The sequence below is a fragment of the Hibiscus syriacus genome, unplaced genomic scaffold, assembly GCF_006381635.1.
Source record: "Hibiscus syriacus cultivar Baekdansim isolate YM2019G1 unplaced genomic scaffold, ASM638163v2 tig00110372_pilon, whole genome shotgun sequence".
Taxonomy (NCBI): domain Eukaryota; kingdom Viridiplantae; phylum Streptophyta; class Magnoliopsida; order Malvales; family Malvaceae; genus Hibiscus; species Hibiscus syriacus.
The window spans coordinates 578623-602384 of record NW_024062709.1 but is presented as its reverse complement, the minus strand read 5'-3'; the positions used below and the strand labels follow the sequence as shown (position 1 = coordinate 602384).

The window sequence follows — 23762 nt, the reverse complement described above, 5'->3', positions numbered from 1 at the left end:
AATGAAAGTTTATTGAACATTGATGACCTCAAAAGCTTTATTGTTCATCAATTTAATTTGACAGAGAAATATTCTTTGTTTCAGACAAATGTATAATTTAAAGAAACTGATACTCGGAGCTCAAGTAAGCTCAAAGCCTTGTATTTAATATACAACCAATGAGAGTCCTAAGAAAAGCTGTTCTATATGGGCGCAGGCTTCAACTTCATGCCTTATTTTTTTTTTGTCATGTCCGAGGTTTTTGTTTTAGATTATCTGAACTAATCAATCCTTTCGAGGTTAAACATGACCATATCTTGAAGAGCTAACCGAAAATTGCTTTGAGGGAGACATTGGAGATTCTTGATTGCGATATGGGCTTTCTCTTTTGCCAACTCTTGTGCCCTTTCAATTCCCCCACATTGCTTTACTAGTTCGATTGCTTCGTCAAGGGAGCCAGTGTCGCAGAACTCGGACTCGATGATTTCTCTAAGTTTTGGCTCTTTTTCGAGCGCAAAAATTACAGGTGCTGTGAGGTTGCCTTTTGCTAGATCACTACCAGCTGGTTTCCCCAGCTGCTCTGCTGATTGTGTAAAATCCAGTATGTCATCGACAACTTGGAATGATAGGCCAAAATTCTTTCCAAATTCATACATTTGCTCGGTTACAATATAATCCGCCCCGCTGAAATAGTGGCTCCTTTCGTACTAGCAGCGATCAGTGAAGCTGTTTTGTAGAAACTCTTGAGCAAATAATCCTCAAGCTCGACATCACAGTCAAACAAACCCGATGCCTGCTTAATCTCACCATTGGCAAAATCCTTAATAACCTGCAATATCATGCAAGGATATGATTCAGACTAATTTAACCGAAACTAACTCCATAGCCAGAGCACATTTCCAATCTCTACCGGAGGAAACATTGAGTCAAATACCATGTTACTCGGGTTTACATCCGAACAAGATCATACCTGGCTGATAAGCTTGATGACTTCAAGGTTTTCAAGATTTGCAAGGTACCATGAAGACTGAGCAAACATGAAGTCCCCAGCCAGTACGGCTACTCTTGTGCCATACAGTTGGTGAACGGTCTTTTTTCCTGCAAGTTAACATACATTCTGAAATCAGCAGTCCCTCGAGTGATGAAAGACTAGGAGAAAAAATATATCCAAGAAAATCAAGGTCTTCCCATGAGTTTTTTCTATTAATACTACTACATTTACCACTGAAAGTTAAAATCGAACAGTCCCAAGTCCAAACCGTCCTATTGAATGGTAGATGCAGTAGCTCCTCTCCCTAACATGAACAGACAAGAAAAGTGGCCAGAGTTTGACCTCTCAGCCACCACCCCCACAACTACCAAAATTTGTTATATACGTGATTCTTGTATAAACAGAAATAGGAACTTTTTCTCTGCCCGTAGACAAGGGTATTGAAGACTCGAACCATAGCCTCAGATATTGCGAAGAACATGAAGTTTTACCTGATTTTTTAATAACTAAGAAATAATAAAGATGAAAGAATCTCCAATTCAACACATGAAATAAAGATATTTCAATTTACGGGCTAACCTCTTCGCATATCACTTTCATCTAATACATCATCATGTATCAAGCTTGCAGTATGAATCATCTCAATTATCTCAGCCAAACGTCGATGCTTTGTAGTAAGGTCCCTGGAAAGAAAGCATTGCAAAATGGAGATTAGTCTAGTGATCGAATTAAAACGTTTTGAATATGTCAGAGAGTCCCGGAATATTACTTCAATCCGACTAACTCTGCTGTAGCTCTCGAAACCAAGAACACCAGGGCCGGTCTCATTCTCTTACCGCCAGCACCAAAGATCTGCTCAGCTGCAGACATTAGAAGAGGGTTCTCTGCACCAACAATCTAGCAGACCATCATCATCAGATACATAACTAACATCAATAACTTCAAATGACTAAATCAATAAGAATCAGATCAAAAGTCGATCCTAAGACAACAAATTAAGGGGGTAAACATAATTTAACAAGCAAACATTAGATTCCAATGACAAGGAAGCATCATATATACTACAAGTCAATTCATATGGCCTCACATGGTGAACCAGTACGTGCAAAACTTAAGGAACAACCATAGAAGTCGAACAAAATCCTTTCGAACATGCAAATTTTTTTACATATGATAACAGAACTATAAAGGAAACATAAGAATTAAAGCCTCGATGAGCTCGTACCGACTGGAGATTTTGATTTAAAGTCTGGAGGTCATCAGCAACCACTTCAAACAAGTTAGCCAGTGAAGCGGGACTTTTAGCCTCTTTCTTCAAATCCAACACTGGGGCGGTGCGTTCACCGACTCCTACATTGATGTCAAAATGGAATAAAATCAATTCCAAGTACTGAACTCAAATATAAAAACCAAAGCATAATATGAAAATTGAACTATTATTTCCAATTAAACATGGAACCAACAGGCAAAATCTCAGGAATAGAAAAAGAAGTAGAAGTAATCAAGTAAACAAAATGAACGACTCCAAGTATACGAACTCCAATGCTAACAATAAAACTATAAAAACCAATTGATTAGATAGAACCAGATTAAGGATACTAAAACAACTCATTTTTCAATGACTTAAAGCCAGAAACAATATTGAAATTTGAATGATTCTCACCATCAAGTAGAGCCTCAGAAGTATTTGTGGAGAAGGCACGAGTTCTACAAATGTTCTGCCTGCAACAAACCATTCTTCTAGCTCCATAGACTTTACTGGTAAATGTCTTGCCGTGATTCTTCACCGAGTGCCTTTCAATCGAAGCATTAGAGGACGAGCCAACAGCGATCAAATCAAGCACTCTTGCTCCAAAATCAAGACTATGGCATGTCATTGACATCATTCTTAATACCAACACCCCAACCACAATAAAAAGAGCAAAAAATGCCAAGTTTTTCACTCTTTATAACAAAAACCCAGAAATAAAGATTCAATCTTTTTTTGTCAATTCCCCATGAAACAATCACCAAAATGAAGAACACAAGCTGAAACGAAAACTGAGTATTCAACAAGAGCTCAAGAGGGTGTGTTCAATTTATTTTTAAAAGGCTTCCATTTCTCTTACAGGAAATTTAAGGACAATGGTGCTCCTAAGTTAAAGAAGTGTTTAAAAAATTTGAGTGGATGAAAATATCCCACATAGGACTTTCTGTTAGCTTTGTCCTGAGCTGCTTATCAGGTTCAATTGAAGGAGTTTTGAGAGGCTCTTGATGTTTTTTGGACTAAAAAGGCAAAAAATACAAACACGTGGAAAAGGGTAAATAATTTATAAAATAGAAAAATGAAATTTATGAAAACTAAGGTAAGAAATCAAGAGGTCTTATTGCAAAGCGGCAGTTGTTGATCGAAACAAAGAGCCATGTACAGATGTACTACCTTTCTTTATCTCTCTTACAATTGAGTGATCGATATAAATTGTCACGTGTTTGATTCTTCTTGGTATTTGAATTCAGACAATTATTTGATGATTTGGTTCATAAAAAGATAGAAAATCGGCAATTTGTAATAAATTTGTATAATTAAAATCAGAATAAAATCTTAAATGGATCTCCTTGAAGAATCGCATTTATAAGGAGACAAATACATGTGATAAAAGAATTAAAATACTTTATTGTTTTATAAAGAAAAAAAAAAGGTCAAAATAGGTCTCAAACAAATATTTTATTGTAAGAGACAAAAAAATGTTGTACATAAAATGCATATGATGAATGATAGTAGTACAGTATAATACTACATATAAGGGAAAAGAATGGTACAAATAGACCTCAAACTAAAATTAAAGAAGCATATTAATTCATTGAAAATACACATTCAAAAAAATTATGACCAATTGTGTTTATAAGATCGTCTGTATTGTTAATAAAATTAACTGACTCTATTCCCATATATAATGGGATAAGGGGAGGTAAGATAGTAGGTTGCCCCCTACGTCAGGTTGAGAGCAGCTTCCGTGGGAGACTTCCGGAAGTCAGAATTATTTTATCCAATTAACTTAGACTATTTTAATATATATATATATATACACACACACAAAGAGTTAAAATCCAATTACATAGTATAAAACTTTTTTATCCTTTTAGGATAGTTGGATGAGAGAAAATCGAAGGTTGTGATTAACAGTAGGAAATGATAATATATCCACTAGAACAAAAACAATGAGTTAATCTCAGCCTTTGGTTTTCACTCATCCAATTATCTTAAAATGGTGTAAAACTAAAAGTTGTACACTAAGGGGTCGTTTGGTTCATGAAATGTAAGATTACCTTTGAGAATGAAGTTACCAAAATGATACATTACTTAACCTATTACTATGAATGTTGTATTACCTTGTTTGATTTGTTTGGCAGGTATGTAAGATCACAGTATTTGGTTAAAGAAATATAAGATATGGAAAATCAAGGATGGAGCCAAGATTAAACTATGAGGGGGCAAATAGGATTTTAAATATCGGTTCGCTATCAGAATAGAAACTGTTAAGTAGAGGTAAAAATTTCTTTGAAATCTTTATCTCAAATCGCGGTACCCGCAATAGCAACTGCTATTGCCATAATCGAGATAAACACAACGTAACCGAAAACACAATCGTAACTATAATTTGAACCTCTAGGGCAAGTTGTTTAATTTTAAAATAAATATGACCTTGAAAATAATTAAATCATAAAAAAATAAAAGATTGATGGTATAATTCTACTAATTTTAAAATTTAAAAGTCTTAAAAAATAATTAAATCATATAAATTTTAGGTCAAGACTTAATTCTATTAATTTTAAAACTAACAGTATCTCAAAAGTAATTATACCAAGAAATTTGGGGTGGGGGCAAGGGCTTAATTGTAATAGTTTCAAGATATCCAATGACCTAAAATGTAATTAGTCTGTCAATATTAGGGGGCAGCTGCACCTCCCATTGATAACACGTTTTTTCAGTGTCAAATAAAACATGCCTTAATCTCAACAAAAATAAATAGAAAAGAATAGTATAAAGAGAGTAAGGATCGATCCGCAGGGAATATTGAATTTGCCAATGAATTGGTTTTGCTTCTAAGCTAAGCGTGAATTGCAAAAGGAAGTAAAAATGAGGGGTTTGTCGAGAAGCAAAAAAGAAAGTAAAAAATTAAATAAGAAAAATTTAAAATTCAATAGTAAAAAATCAACCCCAGTCTTTCGCTTTGCCTCAAATTCCGTAAATCATCTAAATAAATTTTAGCTTCGGATTCATGTTAGTTACAGTCTATATAGCCCAACCCTTTTAACTTGTTCTCAATTGAACTGACAGTCCAAACAAATCTTTGATTATCAGTCCTTATGTGGACTAATCGCGATAATCGTTATTATCACCAAATCAATTAAAAGCTTTGAAAAAACTTAACTCGGATTATAGTGTCTCGCTGAGAATCGAATCCAATATCAGTTTCCCTTAGCGGACCGCTGCTAAGTGTGTTCACAGGAAGTCATATGTGCTACAAGCCGATCCTTCCTCCCAACTATTAATCAAAATAACTAACAAGCCAACGAGCTCTTTTCGATTTGAAAGCATTTTGATTATAAAAGGATGGTCGATTACCGATCCTTGATTCTAGAAAACCGAAAATGTAACCCGAAGGGTATTGAGTGCTTTTCAATTCTCACGATTGAAATTGAGTCATCGCTTCAACCTTTGGCTATGAAAAAACTTAGCTAAGTATGATAGAAATCATACTTAGCATTTTAAAGAAAAATAATAAAAACTTGAAAAAGAAAAAACGAAAAAGAAAAGTAAAAACTTTTATAGAAAAATAAAAACAAGAGTAAACAAGTTTAGGCAATCTGAGACATGTTTGAAGCTTACTCAAGGGCTATTTATAGTTTCCTAAAAACCATAAAAATGTTTAAAGATAATTTCTAATAAATACAAAAGATAATTCTCAAAAATTGTTTGAATAAAATTCCAAAAATTGGTGACATGGTTGACTGAAGGCACTGTTGGTGTCGACGTGGTTGTGATCTTTGTCGTTGATGAAGGTAACAATAGATCCATTTTGTTTTAGGGCTGTAGCATGAACCAGATGACTTTAATGGTAAAGAAATTGTTGTTGTTCCTTGATATCCTTGGTTTGAGCACAATGAATGCTTGGGTATAAACGTCCAATGTTAAATGGTTGAGAGTTATCATTGAACAAATATTACCTTATACTTACACTAGATTAATAAAAAAATCAGGGTTCTATTTTTCTTTGGGTTTTTAACTATTGGGCCGGTTGAGTTTGGATTTTAGGTGTAATGAGTCAAGTAGGCTTTAGGTATTTGGGCAACTGGATTTAGGTAATGTTGAGATTGAGATGTAATTTGGTTTTAGGTTGCTGGGCTCCATAATTGGGTCTGAACCAATATATAAATGGCAGTTTTCAGTTCTCATTGATCACTTAATTAATTAATTTAAGGATTTCAATGATCAAAATTAGAAAACATAAATTAAACCCTAATCAGATCACAGCTCGTACTTCCCGAATTTATCTTTGATTGCTCCAAATTTAAATTAATTTATTCGAAAAAAATTAAACCCTTGTAAACAATTTGATAATTATAATGTAAATTTTAAAAATTTGATAACCAAAACGAAAACATCTTAAAAATTAAATGCAGTGACTTATTTTTCTGGGTAAACTACATGTTAGTGCCTAAACTATCACTTTTGTTCCATTTTAGAACCTAAACTTTCAATTTTTTCAAAACCATACTTAAAGTTTACTTTTTATTTCATTTTAGTACCCCACCGTCAAAAAATTAGGAACTGAAATGAAATAAAAAGTTAACAATGGGGTACTAAAATAAAATAAAAAGTAAACATTAGGTATAATTTTGAAAAAATTAAAAGTTTAGGTACTAAAACGGAATAAAAGTGATAAGTCAGATACTAAACATGTAGTTTACCCTATTTTTATTTGCTTTCTACGTGGAGTTTGGTTTGTTGTCGTTTGTAGTAATAGGTCAACCTTACTGCTGTAACTTTTTGATAATCTCCTTTCAATCTACTATTTTTAGTAATACCGTTTTAACTAATTAATCAATAATTATTTTAGATAACTGATCGGATCGAGCTTGAATCGAAGACAAATAACTGTTCCCTTCAACAGTCCCCCTTCTGTTTTTACTCCTGAGACTGCAGATTTCAGCTTGTAAATTAACACAAGAAGCTCAGAAAATGGTTGGGTTAGGATCCGTTTCGACACCAATGTGCATCACTTCACCGTTACCTTGTAAACCCAGAAGCAATTTCCCAGGAAAACTTTCACACCCACTTCTTGCAATTCACAAATTTCATTCTCTGCCTCTGTCATCTCATTTCTCCCCTCAGAAGAACAAAGTAATTGAAACCCATTTCACTTTGAAAGCTTCTTCTTCATCTTCTACAGGTATTTTGATTATTATAGCTGCATGTTGTTCCTTGTTGGTTTTGTGTTTACTGGGTGAAAAAGTTTTGAATCTGCTGATTGAACCTAAATGAAGCTGGATTATTTGTTCCTTTTATGTGTATTCAAACATGCAGATGGCTAGAATGAAGGTGGATTTGATTTCTCTATGCTTTCAAGAATCCATGACATAGCTGGAAGCATGTGAAAACAATTTAGCATCATATTTTCTTGAAATTAAGGCCTAAATATTGTTTCTCTTTTTATCAATGTGCAGTGGGAACTGCAGATTACACTGAGGAACCCACAACCAAAGTGAAATTTCAGACATCTTTAAGTTTGCCTGGTTGCTCAAGTTCCTTGTCTTTGCTCGGTACAGGTCAGTTGCTACAATATGTATGAACAAGTACTAGTCGTACAAACCTAGTATACTACAATAGCTATGGAGTTATTTATAAAGCTGCCTAATGATTTCAGGGTACAGGGAGAAAGTTTTTGCCATCATTGGTGTTAAGGTTTATGCTGCTGGATTATATGTCGATCAATCCATCTTAAGTAAATTGGATGCCTGGAAGGGACGGTCTGCTACTCAACTTCAAGATGACATGTTCTTGTTCAAGTCGATTTTCGAGGGTGAGTATCGGATGCATGCAAATATGTCATATATATGCGTCTAAATGTCCAGGCAACATGAGGAAAGAGATGATAGAAGGTTGCTAATTAACTTGTTTTAACTGCAGCTCCAATGGAGAAATCGTTGCAGATTGTGCTGGTCAGAGATGTCGATGGCAAAACATTCTGGGATGCTTTGGATGAAGCTGTCTCCCCAAGGATCAAGGCGCCAACACCGGTCGATGAATCTGCACTATCCACATTACGTAGTATTTTCCAAGGACGACCTCTTAATAAAGGAACTTCCATCTTTTTGACTTGGCCCGACACATCCAAAATGCTTGTGAGTGTAACTTAAATATGGACATTAGAACACTCTAAGTTCACATGGTTAATCCCTGTTATCGTTTTGTTTCAGATTGCTGTCTCATTGGATGGAATACCAACTTGTATGGATGCTACAATTGAGTCGGCAAAAGTAGGTTCTGCACTTTTTGATGTATTTTTCGGAGATTCTTCGGTTTCTCCTTCATTGAAGACATCAGTTGCCGGTGGGCTGGCCGCCTTTCTCAAGTAAATACAATGAGGTAGTTTCCTCGAGTTTTCAACTTTAATGAATAAAGCTCGGATCTTGTGTAACTTAACATTTTCATGGTTATTGAATCAAACATGATGAAAATGTTCTGTACAAGTGTTTTTGATGATTAGACTAAGCATTACATTAAGCATCCGTTAGAGCTTTCTCTGACTTTTATCTGCTCCAGCATCCTTACAACTTCGGCCATTGTAGGCCTCTTTGACGGATCTGTTTCGAGGCACAGCAATGCTACGTTGAGTGTTTTGTTGATCTCATCCATAGGACAAGAACAACCTAAGCTACTGTCAACTACATATTCTTCTGTCCTTTCTTCGACAACTACCTTTACCTGTTCATCTAATAGCAGAATGATTAGTGCTATGGTAATGGATTTGATATTTTTTTGTTTGAATATTTCGGATTTATATATGCATTTCAACGTTGATGAAAGCTTTACCCATGTAACAAGCTTTGTTCCCTCTTCAAGAAATGCCTCATCCGTCGGTTTCTTTCCTGTTAAAATCTCCAGCAAAACGACTCCAAAGCTGTAAACATCTCCCTTTATTGTTGCTCTTCCCGTTTCAAAATATTCTACAGACAAACACCGAATTCAATTATCAATCTTTGAAACATAAGAAGAGAATGACTGACAGCAATTTTGTTCATGATACCTGGGGCTAAATATCCAAAAGTTCCAGCAACAAATGTTGAAACATGAGTCTTGTCTGGCTCCATCAACGTAGCGAGTCCGAAATCTGAGACTCGTGCCTCCATGTTGTGGTCGAGTAATATATTGCTCGACTTGATATCTCTATGGATGATATGAGGGATACAATCATGGTGAAGGTATGCTATTCCTCTTGCAGCACCTAATGCTATTTTACATCTTGTTGGCCAATCCAAAACCTTGCTTTCCATTGATTTTTCTGCATTTCCGTTTAATCTTATTTTCGTAATGATACTGAATCGTATTCGTTTGGACGAAATTTGAAATGAATGCTTGCAAACTTGAAGATGGAGCCTTTGCCGTGAAGAAACAGTGTGGTACTTACCATGGAGAAAAGAATCCAAGCTTCCATTAGGCATTAGTTCATATATAAGAAGATTGTAGTGAGGAGTGGTGCAATATCCATGAAGTGTTACGATGTTGCGGTGCTTGATATCCCCCATTGCTTCCAGTTCTCTCTCGAAACCTCTCTCTCTATCCGCAGTTCCTCTCTTTAGTCTTTTCACGGCGAACGCTGTGGTCTTGTTTACCGTTAACCTGTAAACGGTACCATACCCTCCGGTACCAACTATGTCTTTATTGCTTAGCTTTAATGTTTTCTTCAAGAACACATCTGATGTTAGAGATTGCAATAATGGAGACCTGAACACCATTTTCCCACCTACATTTTCCAGAGGATGCTATTGCTCCATGAGAAATCAAATCATAGGAAGACTGGTGATTTAATGCGAAAATTAAAACCTGAGAAACCTCCCTCGTAAATCATTTTCTTTCTTTTCCACCGCTTATAAAGGAGAAACATGAGAATTATCTTCGAAATGATAAAGGCGATGCAGCATATGGTGATGTAAAATGGTAATCCAAGATCATTTGCCATTTTAGGTCTTCAAAAGCAGCTGCTTGGAACAGAACACAGCTCTTTCTAAGAAAATAGAGAATCAATGGGATTACTAGGAGTTGAAGACCAAAAATTTCAGTTCAAATCTCCAATTTGATTCTTGGAAGCAACATCTCCCAATTATTAGGACTTAGCTCAAGCTGGCAACCAACTTGGAACTTTCCACCTAAGCTCTTACACAGTAGCTCTCAATTATTGTTCCCGAAACTCTCTCTCTTTCTCTCAACATATCATTTCAAGAAAGAAAAAATTGCAAAAAGACAGGAAACCCCAACATTTGACATTAAAGTACCGAGAAACCAAGATCACAGGCCCTATTAAGAAGCGTTAAAAGTGAAATGGATAGTACCAGATATGAGAAAGTGAAGCACAAAATAGCTTGAAACACTGTCACGGAATATCAGTGAGAAAGCTAAACTGCAGTTTAAGGAGAAGTGAATGGGAAACCGACCAGCTCGGCATTCTACAGTTTGGAGCATGTCGGCTCCCTGAAATGTTTTGTTCCGCTTATGAATAAATAAAATAGTTGTGCATATCACTTGTGAAAAATCTAATATAATGAAAGATATATGATTTCTAATTACTTCAAATTCAAAATTTGTAACTAATGTAAATATTTATATTATTATAACCCGATGCACAATTATCAGCCTTGTCACCCAAGTGAATTCCAATCCTACTTCCTCTAAGAACAAAAACACTTATATGTGCTGAATTTGGCCTCATTTTATAAACAAATAAAAATTTAGAAGACCTAATGTCTCTACATTATAAGTACCCACATATATGTGCTGAAAGCACGTATCTTTGTCAGCCACCATATATATTTTTTTTCTGCAACCAATTTGAGGTTAGTTCCTCCGCCATGATTTCTGAGTTTTTCTATCAAGAAAATTCTAAATCAGATTTTTGACGGTGGTAGTGATAAAACATTTATAATAGTTTTGTTAAGATTATGTCAAGTTTTTAAGTTAGTTTGGTGGTTGAGTATTTAGTTTTGGATTCTAAAGGTCTACGGTTTGAATCCCATGAAAAACATTTTTCATCAACAAAACGACTTCGTTTTGAGCTTTTAGAGCATCAAAACGGTAGTGCCAAAACGACGTCGTTTTGATGAGGGAGTAATGTCATCGCCGTCACGGAACAAATATGACATGTCATCGTCCCGTTAACGGATTAACGGCGGAGTGGCAAAATTGCAGTGAAACATAAATGTCCGTGCTAAAATTGACAAAATTGAAACGTCAGTGACATTTTCTGTAACACCCCAACCCGTACCCGACTCGAATACAAGTCCGAGGTGTCACATTGACTTTTCAAACTTTGACTCTTTTGAAAAAGAGAGAAATTTAAAACTTTGTTTAAAGCAAAATACGTTAATTTACATAAAATTGACCACAAAATACAAACTCTATCAGAGTACTCGTAATTAACGACTTATTACCTGCCAACACTTTATACACGCCAAAATACATACTTTGTCGATTACTTCTGATCTGATCTTCTAGTAATAATACTGTCCTTGCTACTTCTATTCTTGCTCTTCACGTTTCTTGGTACCTACGTGTAAATCACTTACACGCTAAGTCATAGACTTAGTGAGGCAATAAATAAACATGTAACAGTAGATTTCATGAATATGCATTCTTACCATTTAATCATAACATTTCAATATGCATGTATATATTTCAATATGCATTCTTACCATTTAATCATAACATTTCAATATGCATGTATATATTTCAATATGACATATATATACATCATGTCATGCACATGTGAAACTTACCTTCTTGTATCACTTTCACTTTAATTTATCCTTCAATTGTATTGCCCATGTATATTATTGGGAATAGAGGTATGCGAGTACACTGATGTTGTGCACACATATGCTGTCACCACAGCTCGTATAAATGTCCCAAAGGACCTATCATCCCGAAAGATGTCATCTGTGTCCCGAAGGACCTGTCATCCCGAAGGATGTAATCTGTGTCCCGTAGGACCTATCATATGTCTTATAGGACATATGTAACCCTCGACTCTTGGCATGCCAACTATACATATAATTCTCGTATCATATACTATGGGCATTTATTATGAATACATTTCTCATCACTTGTTCTTTCTCTTCTGTCACATACCACATGTATGTGTAACCATGTATTTCATATCATATCACATGTATCACGTATTACATATTCATATGTCATTTCATATCATATCACATGTATCACGTATTGCATATTCATATATCATTTCATATAATCACATAGCTTATCTCATTTCACATTGGTCATGTCTCATAGCATATATCACATATGTTTCATACTCTTATATTTATGCATATCATGTATTCATGTACATGTAAAAGCACATATCAAATAACATTTTAGGAGTCACTTCTTACCATAGTAACTCCATCATTGGCTCATCGCAAGCCAATGTTCATTCAATAATATAAGTACAATTAAAATTGCACTCACCTTAGCCTTGTTTGATTTGAATCAATTCTAATCCTTTGATTATTCCAGAACTTGTTTATGCTCAATATCTACATAAATATAACATTTCAAAACAACTATCAGAAGCCTAAACCTTAACCTTGATGTTAACAACTTAAACCGGTTTAATGAATCAAATTCCATTTTTTAATTTAGGGGGGAATCGATACCCCCCAGGGGGAATCTGTTCCCAGGGAATCGATACCCCCCCAGGGGGGAATCTGTTCCCCCTGCACATACTGGAATTTTTGTCCAAGAGGGGGAATCGATTCCCTTCATAGGGTATCGGTTCCCTCTACCCAGAAATTGTATTCTAACCCCGAAAATCATCAATTCTTCACTTAATTCTTCTATTTTAAACCCCTATCATGTCATTAAACTCAACTACCATTACTTAAACCAACTTATATCCATGAAAATCATCTATAACTTCAAAATTCTATCCTTCATATGTAATTCAATAATCATACTCAAATTTCAATATGTTCTAAATACAATTCTAACACTTCATATTCCTTAATTAACATGATGACAAGTCAAATTTAACTTCAAATTCAACTTATCAACTCTTTTCCATGATTTCATATAAAAACTCATTTTCTTAAATATCTTATAACTTCTTCATCTTTTGATTATAAGACAACTTAAGCTTTCCTTAAGCTTAGTTATCATCTAATGATCAAAACCTAATCTTCAATTTAACAAATAACCAACAAATAGAAAACTCACCTTATGCTCTGCACGTTGGAGAAGAAGAAGGTAAGAAGAAGAAGAGTTTTCTAAATACTCTCCCCCAACGTTTATCTCTTCATAAAGAGATAAAAAATATCTTTCATAATAAATGACCATTTGCCCCTTAATTCCTTTGATAATTACTAATAACTTTCAGGAAATATTTATGAACAAATCATTAAACTATTCAAATATCCTACTTCAATCACCAAACTCTAAAGTTTTATACGTTAATCACTAACCTGTATTTTGGGATGTTACAAATATCTCCCCCTTAAGAAAATTCATCCTCGAATTTTCACTGTACAAATAGATGGGAACTGTCTACTTATATCATATTTGTACTTCCATATTATACTACAGATCCACCTCTTTTAAAGATCCATAAGGTCCAATGAATGTAGGACTGAGCTATACTATACAGAGAATCTTATTCGGAACAAGACATTAATAAATACTTTATCACTTATATAGAAATTCCATTTTTTTAACTATATATATAGAACTTCTGTTAACTATCCACTATCTTAATTTTTTTTCCCACTTTTCTTCAACTTCTTTGATCCAATCCGTCCATACAAAATCTCAATATTTCTATTCAACTAACTTAATAGTTTCCAGCATTTCTTTTACACAATGTCACAAAAAAACTATTTTGATATCTTTCTTTACTTGCAAACCTACTACTCATTAAACAAGCTCAATAATAACTCTTCCTATGACAACATTATCTGACTTTAAATCTTTAACTTTCCCTTCGTGGTTGTAATTACTAAACTTATTTTCAATCAACAAGGAATTACATTCATTTCTATCTTTTTACTCATTCGATTCTACACCTTTTAATCTTTATAAATTTGTATAAATATAATGTCGCTCATCATGGAAATAATAAGGTTCCATCCATACGGTAATCTCAATCCTTATCACTCAACATCATGAGTCCGTTGATTTCTTTCATCAATCTCTAATGACTTACAACATAAACCAAACATTTATTCTTATACCATCTTCATCCAAATTATTATACACATTTCTTTCTAAATTTTACTCATATCAATCTTGAAATTGATGTCAATACTCTTTTTATCATCTCAAAAGTAACATGCTTATCTTTAACAACTTGATTAGAGAGAATACTATCATTCAAATATATCTCAAGTTTCCTTCATACATATAAATAAATCCTTATCTCTTTTACTATATTTACATGGTTAAGAAACACAACCTTAAACCAATACATGTTACACTTGGTTAACTTAGTCTGACATTCTTTTTTCGATCTTTTAAACTCTATTATACTCTCCCCTTTGCATGATTTTTTTTCTAATATGATACTTTAAGAAAAATTTATCGTCTTCATGAAATTCAATTTATTTCTGTCTCAAGTCTGCCTAATACTTCTGTCGATTAGATGTCATCTTGAAATTATCTTAAATTATCTTTACTTTATCCTCAACCACTTTCAATAAATCCTGGAAAATAAAATTATGATCCTTTAACTTGAACCAAATCAATGATGTCCGATATTTTCTCCCAAATAAAACTTCATACAGAGTCATCTTAATGCTCAATTAATAATAATTATTATAGACAAATTCTACTAAAGGTAAATAATTTTCCCATGATTCTTTGAACTCAATCATACATACCCTTTTTAAAGTATGAATCATATGTTAAACTCACTATTTGTCTATGCATAGATATCAATGCTACAATTAATTTAAATTCCTAAGACCTTTTCAAAGATTTCCACAACTTTGAGATAATCTTAAATCTTCATCAGATATAATTAAGACATACAATTTACAAAATCCAACAATCTTTTCATATTACCTTACATACTTATCCAATAAATATTTACCTCAGTATGATAAAGGATACTAACTTAATCAGTTTCTTCATAAACCTCCAAATTTAGTCTCTACTAAAATTCTGATACAAAATTCATAACTCTTTATCCTTTCCACTTAGAATTGAAAAATTCTTACTTTTATACCAAACTTATACTTTACACCTCATTATAACCCTTTTCATTCTTAAACCTTTAAACTCTATCATTTAATTTCCTTATCTCTTTATTCCTTCACAGATCAAAATCTCCTTGCAATCTAAATCATTTCATTCATTTTTTACTCCATTACGTTTTTCATATGTATATGAAAAACATCATAATAACACTTATACTTATATTTGATTACTAATATTTATCACATTTTCATAACCTTAATATTTAACATTATTTTCACATAACTTTATTCTTTTTCCTTTCTTATACTTGCATTATTTTTATTTCTCAAAGCGCCTTTTAAAACCTGTAAATACTCTTCTCATTGCCTTAATCATATATATATATATATATATAGGATCCACATACCTAACCATATTCAAATCCATATCATACTTGATTAATTCACTTTATATTTTCTTCCAATCTTTTAACTCTATCACCTTTACTCTTACAAATAGTCAATAACAACTATTTAATCTAGTGCACAATTTCCAATTAATTAATCATATACCCTTTTTTTCCCAATCAGAATTATCTCAACAATAGTTTACTTAACTTATCAAATCCACATTCATTCTCATGTATCATGAAATTTTATTTGTTCACTCTCAACATTTCAACATCTTCCATCTTATAAAATAATTATTGACATACCTATTTCTTAAACGTTTTCCGAAACAATATTCACATCAATAAATCTTCCATTATTCACATTACAACATTTATTTACCATATTTTAGCTTAACTGCATAGCAACTAAATTCTCCACTTTATAATAGTGAATATCCTTTAACATTATTTAATAGCACCTCAATTTTTAAACGAAATCTTTAATTTTTAATCTAGGGTACAACCCTTATCCACTCAATCATATACCATATTTTCAATCAAATTATTATTATTATATATATATATATATATATATATATATATATATTCCAATGATATCTTACTCAACTTTTCTATTACTCTATATCTTCTCTTGAACATTCAAATCATTATCTCACATACACATACTTAAACTCATTTATATCCCTTTAAAATAATTTTCCTGCTTCAATTTTCATAACTTCTAACAGAGCTTTTAACCCAATTCACAAAGGTTGTCTTTAACCCTGGCTTATCATCAATTAACTCCTTATTTAATCTTTAAATATCATACCCTACTGCTTTATTCTGTCTGACTCTCATCTGATTTGATTCTGTGGCGGAGAATACAACTAATTCATATCTGGTTTGAAGTTGAAAGCCAGAATCTCTATCTTTCTTTAATGGTGCTTAACTCTATTAAACACTAATTCTCTTAATCGTCTGAAATTTTTGCTCTTCAATTCTTTTATTCTTAGCTCTCTATAGAATTTTAACGCGACTAATCATTTCTTGAATTGAGAACAATTTCAAAACCAGTAACACTCTTTTAATTTAAGGCTCAAGCCCTAAACAACCAATCACATGTTCTTCCTTATCCTTCCTAATCAAAATCAACACAACAATAAATCTGTTTAACTTATTAAACTTATACTCATACACATGCATGTGTAACTTCTTTGTTAATCTCATATATGTGATCATCATTTGTTTTATGAACTGATCATTCATGTACTTATTCATAAATTCTTCTACAATTGATAACCACGTCACTTGATATTTTAACATTCTTATGGTGACATTTATTCACCATACTTCTAGCTTACCTACGTAATAATAAAACTACTCAATTTAACTTCTCCACTTTGGAGAAATGAAAATTTTCTAATATTATCTTCCTACCATTTAATCAAATTTCCATAACAATTGAACATTTCTCAAATTCACCCTTAAACTCGGGTGTTCTCAACTCTTTTCAATACATTAATTCTATGAATTATAGAAGTATAAAATTAAAATACATCATAATATCATTCAACATCATGAATCACTCTCTAATCTTATACATGCATTCCCTGAGGTTTTCGCTCTTCTCCCTGCCTGGCCAGGGTAGGTGAATGTTATTACCTTCAGGTCTATCACCTTGTATTTCACTTTAGAAACTCTTATGATCATATATCTAATATAACATAGTATTTTAATTCTATTAGCAAGACAGTACACTTACTATTCCATCAGATCAGAAGTTTTCACTATTTTGTTAGCATTTATACCTTATAAAACACTCTAGACTCCGGTTTATGCCGAGAATCGACTAAACCTTAGCTCTGATGCCATTAACTGTAACATCCCAACCCGTACCCGACTCGAATAGAAGTCTGAGGTGTCACATTGACTTTTCAAACTTTGACTCTTTTGAAAAATAGAGGAATTTAAAACTTTGTTTAAAGCAAAATACGTTAATTTACATAAAATTGACCACAAAATACAAACTCCATCAGAGTACTCATAATTAACGACTTATTACATGCCAACACTCTATACACACCAAAATACATACTTTGTCGATTACTTCTGATCTGACCTTCTAGTAATAATACTGTTCTTGCTACTTCTATTCTTGCTCTTCACGTTTCTTGGTACCTACGTGTAAATCACTTACACGCTAAGTCATAGACTTAGTGAGGCAATAAATAAACATGTAACAGTAGATTTCATGAATATGCATTCTTACCATTTAATCATAACATTTCAATATGCATGTATATATTTCAATATGTATTCTTACCATTTAATCATAACATTTCAATATGCATGTATATATTTCAATATGACATATATATACATCATGTCATGCACATGTGAAACTTACCTTCTTGTATCACTTTCACTTTAATTTATCTTTCAATTGTATTGCCCATGTATATTATTGAGAATAGAGGTATGTGAGTACACTGAGGTTGTGCACACATATGCTATCACCACAGCTCGTATAAATGTCCCAAAGGACCTATCATCCCGAAAGATGTCATCTGTGTCCCGAAGGACCTGTCATCCCGAAGGATGTAATCTGTGTCCCGTAGGACCTATCATATGTCTTATAGGACATATGTAACCCTCGACTCTTGGCATGCCAACTATACCTATAACTCTCGTATCATATACTATGGGCATTTATTATGAATACATTTCTCATCACTTGTTCTTTCTCTTCTGTCACATACCACATGTATGTGTAACCATGTATTTCATATCATATCACATGTATCACGTATTACATATTCATATGTCATTTCATATCATATCACATGTATCACGTATTGCATATTCATATATCATTTCATATAATCACATAGCTTATCTCATTTCACATTGGTCATGTCTCATAGCATATATCACATATGTTTCATACTCTTATATTTATGCATATCATGTATTCATGTACATGTAAAAATCACATATCAAATAACATTTTAGGAGTCACTTCTTACCATAGTAACTCCATCATTGGCTCATCGCAAGCCAATGTTCATTCAATAATATAAGTACAATTTAAATTGCACTCACCTTAGCCTTGTTTGATTTGAATCAATTCTAATCCTTTGATTATTCCAGAACTTGTTTAGGCTCAATATCTACATAAATATAACATTTCAAAACAACTATCAGAAGCCTAAACCTTAACCTTGATGTTAACAACTTAAACCGGTTTAATGAATCAAATTCCATTTTTTCATTTAGGGGGGAATCGATACCCCCCAGGGGAATCTGTTCCTGGGGAATCGATACCCCCCCAGGGGGGAATCTGTTCCCCCTGCACATACTGGAATTTTCGTCCAAGAGGGGGAATCGATTCCCTTCATAGGGTATCGGTTCCATCTACCCAGAAATTGTATTCTAACCCCGAAAATCATCAATTCTTCACTTAATTCTTCTATTTTAAACCCCTATCATGTCATTAAACTCAACTACCATTACTTAAACCAACTTATATCCATGAAAATCATCTATAACTTCAAAATTCTATCCTTCATATGTAATTCAAGAATCATACTCAAATTTCAATATGTTCTAAATACAATTCTAACACTTCATATTCCTTAATTAACATGATGACAAGTCAAATTTAACTTCAAATTCAACTTATCAACTCTTTTCCATGATTTCATATAAAAACTCGTTTTCTTAAATTTCTTATAACTTCTTCATCTTTTGATTATAAGACAACTTAAGCTTTCCTTAAGCTTAGTTATCATCTAATGATCAAAACCTAATCTTCAATTTAACAAATAACCAACAAATAGAAAACTCACCTTATGCTCTGCACGTTGGAGAAGAAGAAGGTAAGAAGAAGAAGAGTTTTCTAAATACTCTCCCCAACGTTTATCTCTTCATAAAGAGATAAAAAATATCTTTCATGATAAATAACCATTTTACCCCTTAATTCCTTTGATAATTACTAATAACTTTCAGGAAATATTTCTGAACAAATCATTAAACTATTCAAATATCCTACTTCAATCACCAAACTCTGAAGTTTTATACGTTAATCACTAACCCGTATATTGGGATGTTACAAATCTCTCCCCCTTAAGAAAATTCGTCCTCGAATTTTCACTGTACAAATAGATGGGAACTGTCTAATTATTTTTATCACTTTTGAAATAAGTAATTGTGACTTATTTTTATTTTGTCACTCTTTCGATAATAGTTGTGACAACTTTAAAGTTCATCACAAGTAATTCGTCACTCATAGTGTTTTATTGTGACTAAAGCAAGTTGCCATTATCAATTGGTCAATAATAGAATGGCCGAATTGGCGCCAAGTTATTTTTTGCTGGAAAAATTGTAATAGTGACAATATATTACTTAGTTACTATTATTATTCATAATTGTGATGAAAATATTTTGTCACTAGTCTTAGTTGATTATTTGTGATGATAATTGTTTTTGTCATTAATCTTAGTTGATGATTTGTGACGATAATTGTTTTTGTCACTAGTCTTGGTGATTTATGACGATAATAATTTTTATCACTATTGAAGTGAATAGGACTACTTGTATTTAGTCACTAATAAAATGCTTGGATTGACATCACCTTTTTTAAACAAGAAACGATGTAATAGTTATAACATATTAAGTGATTACTATTATTATTCATAATTATGACAATAATATCTTTTCACTAGTAAGTTTATCATTTTATAATGTTATACTTGTGACAAACTTAAATTACGTCACAAGTATCACTACAAGATTATAGGTTTTTATTGGCAAATTGATAAAATGACTATTAGTAATTTTGTCACAAATATTAATTTTTTGGTGACAAAAGTTTTGTACGACATTATTAATAAAAATAAGTGTGATGTATTTTTGTTTCGTCACTGTTATAGTAATAACTATGAAGATTATATTTTTCTCACAATTAAATTCTCACTATTAGTATATCATTGTGATACAAATTTCAACGTCACAAAAATTTTGACACTATTAGAATACATAAATTGACACAATTATTTCTTTGGCGAGAAATGATATGATAGTAACGATATATATAATGATCACTATTATTTGATAGTTATTGTGACAATAAAGTTGCTTCACACTTAAAATTTTATTTTTTGTGGTGATAAATATTGATATCAATAACAATTAAAATTGGTGTTAAGTTAAACTAGTTTGTCAAACGACAAAAATTTTGTTATTAGTCTTGTGCTCTAATTTGATCAATTTTAGTTTGTATACATTTTAAAATTTTAAAATTCAATAACTATCCAAATTGTACAATAACTATATAACTAATAAATATTAACGAAATAAATGACTGGCGATATTATAAGGTTTGATAGTGTCATTTAATCTTCAATTATGATTAGTTTTTTCTTCAAAATAATTAATTAATTTTTATATGTAATTTATGATATGTATGGAGATATATGTCAATTTTGCAACTACAAATTAAATATTATTACTTTCTTTTTTAATTTAGGACTTTCCGTACAAGGGGTTAAAACATTGTTAAATATTGTTATTTTATTTTCTAAATATAATTTAAATCTTAATATTTATATGATTATATTTTAAAATAAACCTATTTATTTTTTATATTTATCTTCCATGAACATATTTAATATGAGAAATCATAGAGCATTTAATTAAATTATTATAATAATAATTAATAATATATATATATATATATTAAAATATATAAAATTAATTCCAACAATAGTTTACATAAATATTTTTTTCCAACAACATATATTTCTTTCTCAGCACAGTGACTATGCGTTGCACTCTTTCCCTAAAGGTCTCAGGTTCGATCATCTTAAAAGCCACATATTATATTAATTTATTAAAAAATAACATGTTAAAGCAACAACCAGATGGTCTAGCGAGATACACAATAGACCCTTTAAGCAAATTGGGTTGGGAGGATCGTCTATACTTATGTAATACCCGATCTAAAATCAGATACTGGTGGTTATACAAAAAATAAATATGTGAAAATGTCACATCATCTATCGTTAATGAAAAATAAATAATCGATGGCAATTGCAATGCAAGTACCTAAAAAAGATGGATATAACTAAAAATGTAAAATTTACTATAATTGATTGCATAATAATTTTTTTTAAATTAATTTAGTTAATGTAGTTGTTATAAAATATTTGTCACTAATAAGGATGATATTAGTGTCTAACTTTTTGTCACTGTTATTAATATTTTTGTGTCAAAAAATGTAGTCACAAAAAATACAAGTAATTGTGACACTTCATTAAAGTCATCACTAATATAATAGTAACAGAGTTATTGTTAATAGTGTCGAGCATTTGGTCACTAAAAAAACACTTAATGTGATAACATTGCTAGTCACAAAATATACTTTCAGTGTCAAATAAATTTATCACAATTTCTATTGATAATAGTATTAAACATTTGGTCACTAAAAATACTTAGTGTAATAATATTGATGGTCACAAAATATATTTTTAGTGTAAAAAAATCATCACAATTTATACTAATAATTGTGTCGAATAGATGATCACAAAAAACAATAACAATTGTGACAATTTTTAGAATAATTGTCACTAATATAATAGTGACAGGGTTATTAATGACAACAAATGACGACTTGAAAATTTTTAGAAGAGTTTTTAATGAGGCTCGTCTTTCCTTAAAAAAAATAACTCAAGGTGCCAACATCTCTCAATCTAAATTGGGTGCAATATTCTCTCTAAACTCCATATTTATAGTCAAAAGTGGTAGATGTAATAAACAACTCTAATCATAATGGATATTAGAGATCTAATAATAATGTATATCAAAATCTTGTCTTTTTCTTTTACAAAAAGCCATTAGTTTTATTAAAATTAGAAAATATTCAGAATTACAATAAAGATTTGCAAGTATAAGTAAACGTAAACAAAATTATAATTAGAATATTTTCCTATAACCATTGACACAAAAACTAGCCATCTAGATCACACAAGGACCAAATAAGGAAAATGTTAAAAAACCTAACCAAAAAGCTCGAACAAAATAAAGATGCGAATAAATCTGACTGTATCGGCAAATAAACCACAAAAGGAGATGAAGCTACTGAAGGCCATCGACAAATCGCAATCAGAGTCAAGCGACGTGAAAAAATTATCCACGAATGCAAAACGTGTATCCAAATTAATCCGAGGGTCAAAAGCAGGGAAGATCATCATGATAACAAATAAGCGCCATTTATTAGTCGTGCCGATGTCAAAACTAACCCTAAGAAAAAATATAAACAAAAACAACGACAAAAGACCGTAAACTACCAAAATACAAAGAAAAACATGTCACAAAGGCAGAGATAAACGTGCCATTAAGGCAGAGAAACATGTCACAAAGACATAATTAATCTTATTAAAAAACTAAAAAAAGAAAAAAGATGACCAGTTAGCGGCAACCAGCATCAAAACCGGTGTCACCGCTGGTTAAACAAAATTAAAGAAGAAAAAAATGGATTGATCAATAAAATTGACAAAAGTTGTAAAAGAAGAAGAAGAGAAAATATGAGGAAGAAAGCGGTTAGGGTTTTAATAAATATTCATAACATGTTTTAATTTATGTGGATTATATTTTCATTTTGTACTCGTTTATCTTAATTATAAGTTTGTTGTATCTCCGAATATTATAAATTAAAATTAATCTCAAGTATTGTTTTGTTCCTTTTATGAATCCAACTCTAACTCTAAAATTGTCTTCCTTGTCTTCCTTGTCTTCCTTGTCAATTCTAATTCAACCTTAAGGTACGGATAAAAAACACTTAAAAACTCATTCTCGATTGAATTTGGACTCATCTTATAAACAAATAAAAATTTAAAAACCTAATGCTTTTACATTGTAAATCCCCATATATGTGTGCTGAAAGCACATATCTTCCTCATCCACCATATATA

At 31.9% G+C, this 23762-nt stretch overlaps 2 protein-coding genes and 1 pseudogene across 6 annotated transcripts; 1 reads left to right on the top strand and 2 right to left on the bottom strand.

The window, feature by feature from the left end:
* Window positions 1-212: 212 nt before the first annotated feature.
* Window positions 213-3046, bottom strand: LOC120121419 (annotated as a pseudogene).
* Window positions 3047-7091: 4045 nt separating this feature from the next.
* LOC120121417 (fatty-acid-binding protein 3, chloroplastic) lies at window positions 7092-8615 on the top strand. 2 transcript variants are annotated; one of them, XM_039140776.1, is made up of 5 exons: window positions 7092-7392; window positions 7676-7780; window positions 7879-8034; window positions 8142-8356; window positions 8432-8615. In XM_039140776.1, the coding sequence occupies exons 1-5, from the start codon at window positions 7194-7196 to the stop codon at window positions 8588-8590; spliced, it is 834 nt and encodes a 277-aa protein (XP_038996707.1). In that variant the 5' UTR covers window positions 7092-7193; the 3' UTR covers window positions 8591-8615. The 2 variants fall into 2 exon arrangements, with proteins under 2 accessions (XP_038996707.1, XP_038996706.1); XM_039140775.1 differs by having other exon boundaries at window positions 7092-7404; window positions 7679-7780.
* On the bottom strand, window positions 8514-17865 carry LOC120121416 (receptor-like serine/threonine-protein kinase At1g78530). Of its 4 annotated transcripts, none has more exons than XM_039140771.1 (8): window positions 17863-17865; window positions 17260-17275; window positions 12118-12119; window positions 10059-10201; window positions 9643-9978; window positions 9262-9516; window positions 9048-9181; window positions 8514-8939 (listed from the first exon to the last, which is right to left on the bottom strand). In XM_039140771.1, exons 4-8 carry the CDS (start codon window positions 10192-10194, stop codon window positions 8730-8732), a joined length of 1071 nt encoding a protein of 356 aa, XP_038996702.1. In that variant the 5' UTR covers window positions 10195-10201; window positions 12118-12119; window positions 17260-17275; window positions 17863-17865; the 3' UTR covers window positions 8514-8729. The 4 variants fall into 4 exon arrangements, with proteins under 4 accessions (XP_038996702.1, XP_038996704.1, XP_038996703.1 ...); XM_039140773.1 differs by having other exon boundaries at window positions 10068-10201; XM_039140774.1 differs by lacking the exon at window positions 17863-17865 and having other exon boundaries at window positions 8857-8947.
* Between the last annotated feature and the right edge of the window lie 5897 nt (window positions 17866-23762).

What these genes read in the sequence shown, in the direction of transcription:
- LOC120121417 (XM_039140775.1), top strand. Translation starts at nt 7,194, where the DNA reads ATGGTTGGGTTAGGATCCGTTTCGACACCAATGTGCATCACTTCACCG. An exon ending in CTTGTCTTTGCTCGGTACAG is followed by an intron (nt 7,781 to 7,878) that starts GTCAGTTGCTAC and finishes TAATGATTTCAG; the next exon opens with GGTACAGGGAGAAAGTTTTT. An exon ending in GTTCAAGTCGATTTTCGAGG is followed by an intron (nt 8,035 to 8,141) that starts GTGAGTATCGGA and finishes TTTTAACTGCAG; the next exon opens with CTCCAATGGAGAAATCGTTG.
- LOC120121416 (XM_039140771.1), bottom strand. Translation starts at nt 10,194, where the DNA reads ATGGCAAATGATCTTGGATTACCATTTTACATCACCATATGCTGCATC. An exon ending in CTTGGATTCTTTTCTCCATG is followed by an intron (nt 9,517 to 9,642) that starts GTAAGTACCACA and finishes ACGGAAATGCAG; the next exon opens with AAAAATCAATGGAAAGCAAG. An exon ending in TTTTGGATATTTAGCCCCAG is followed by an intron (nt 9,182 to 9,261) that starts GTATCATGAACA and finishes GTTTGTCTGTAG; the next exon opens with AATATTTTGAAACGGGAAGA.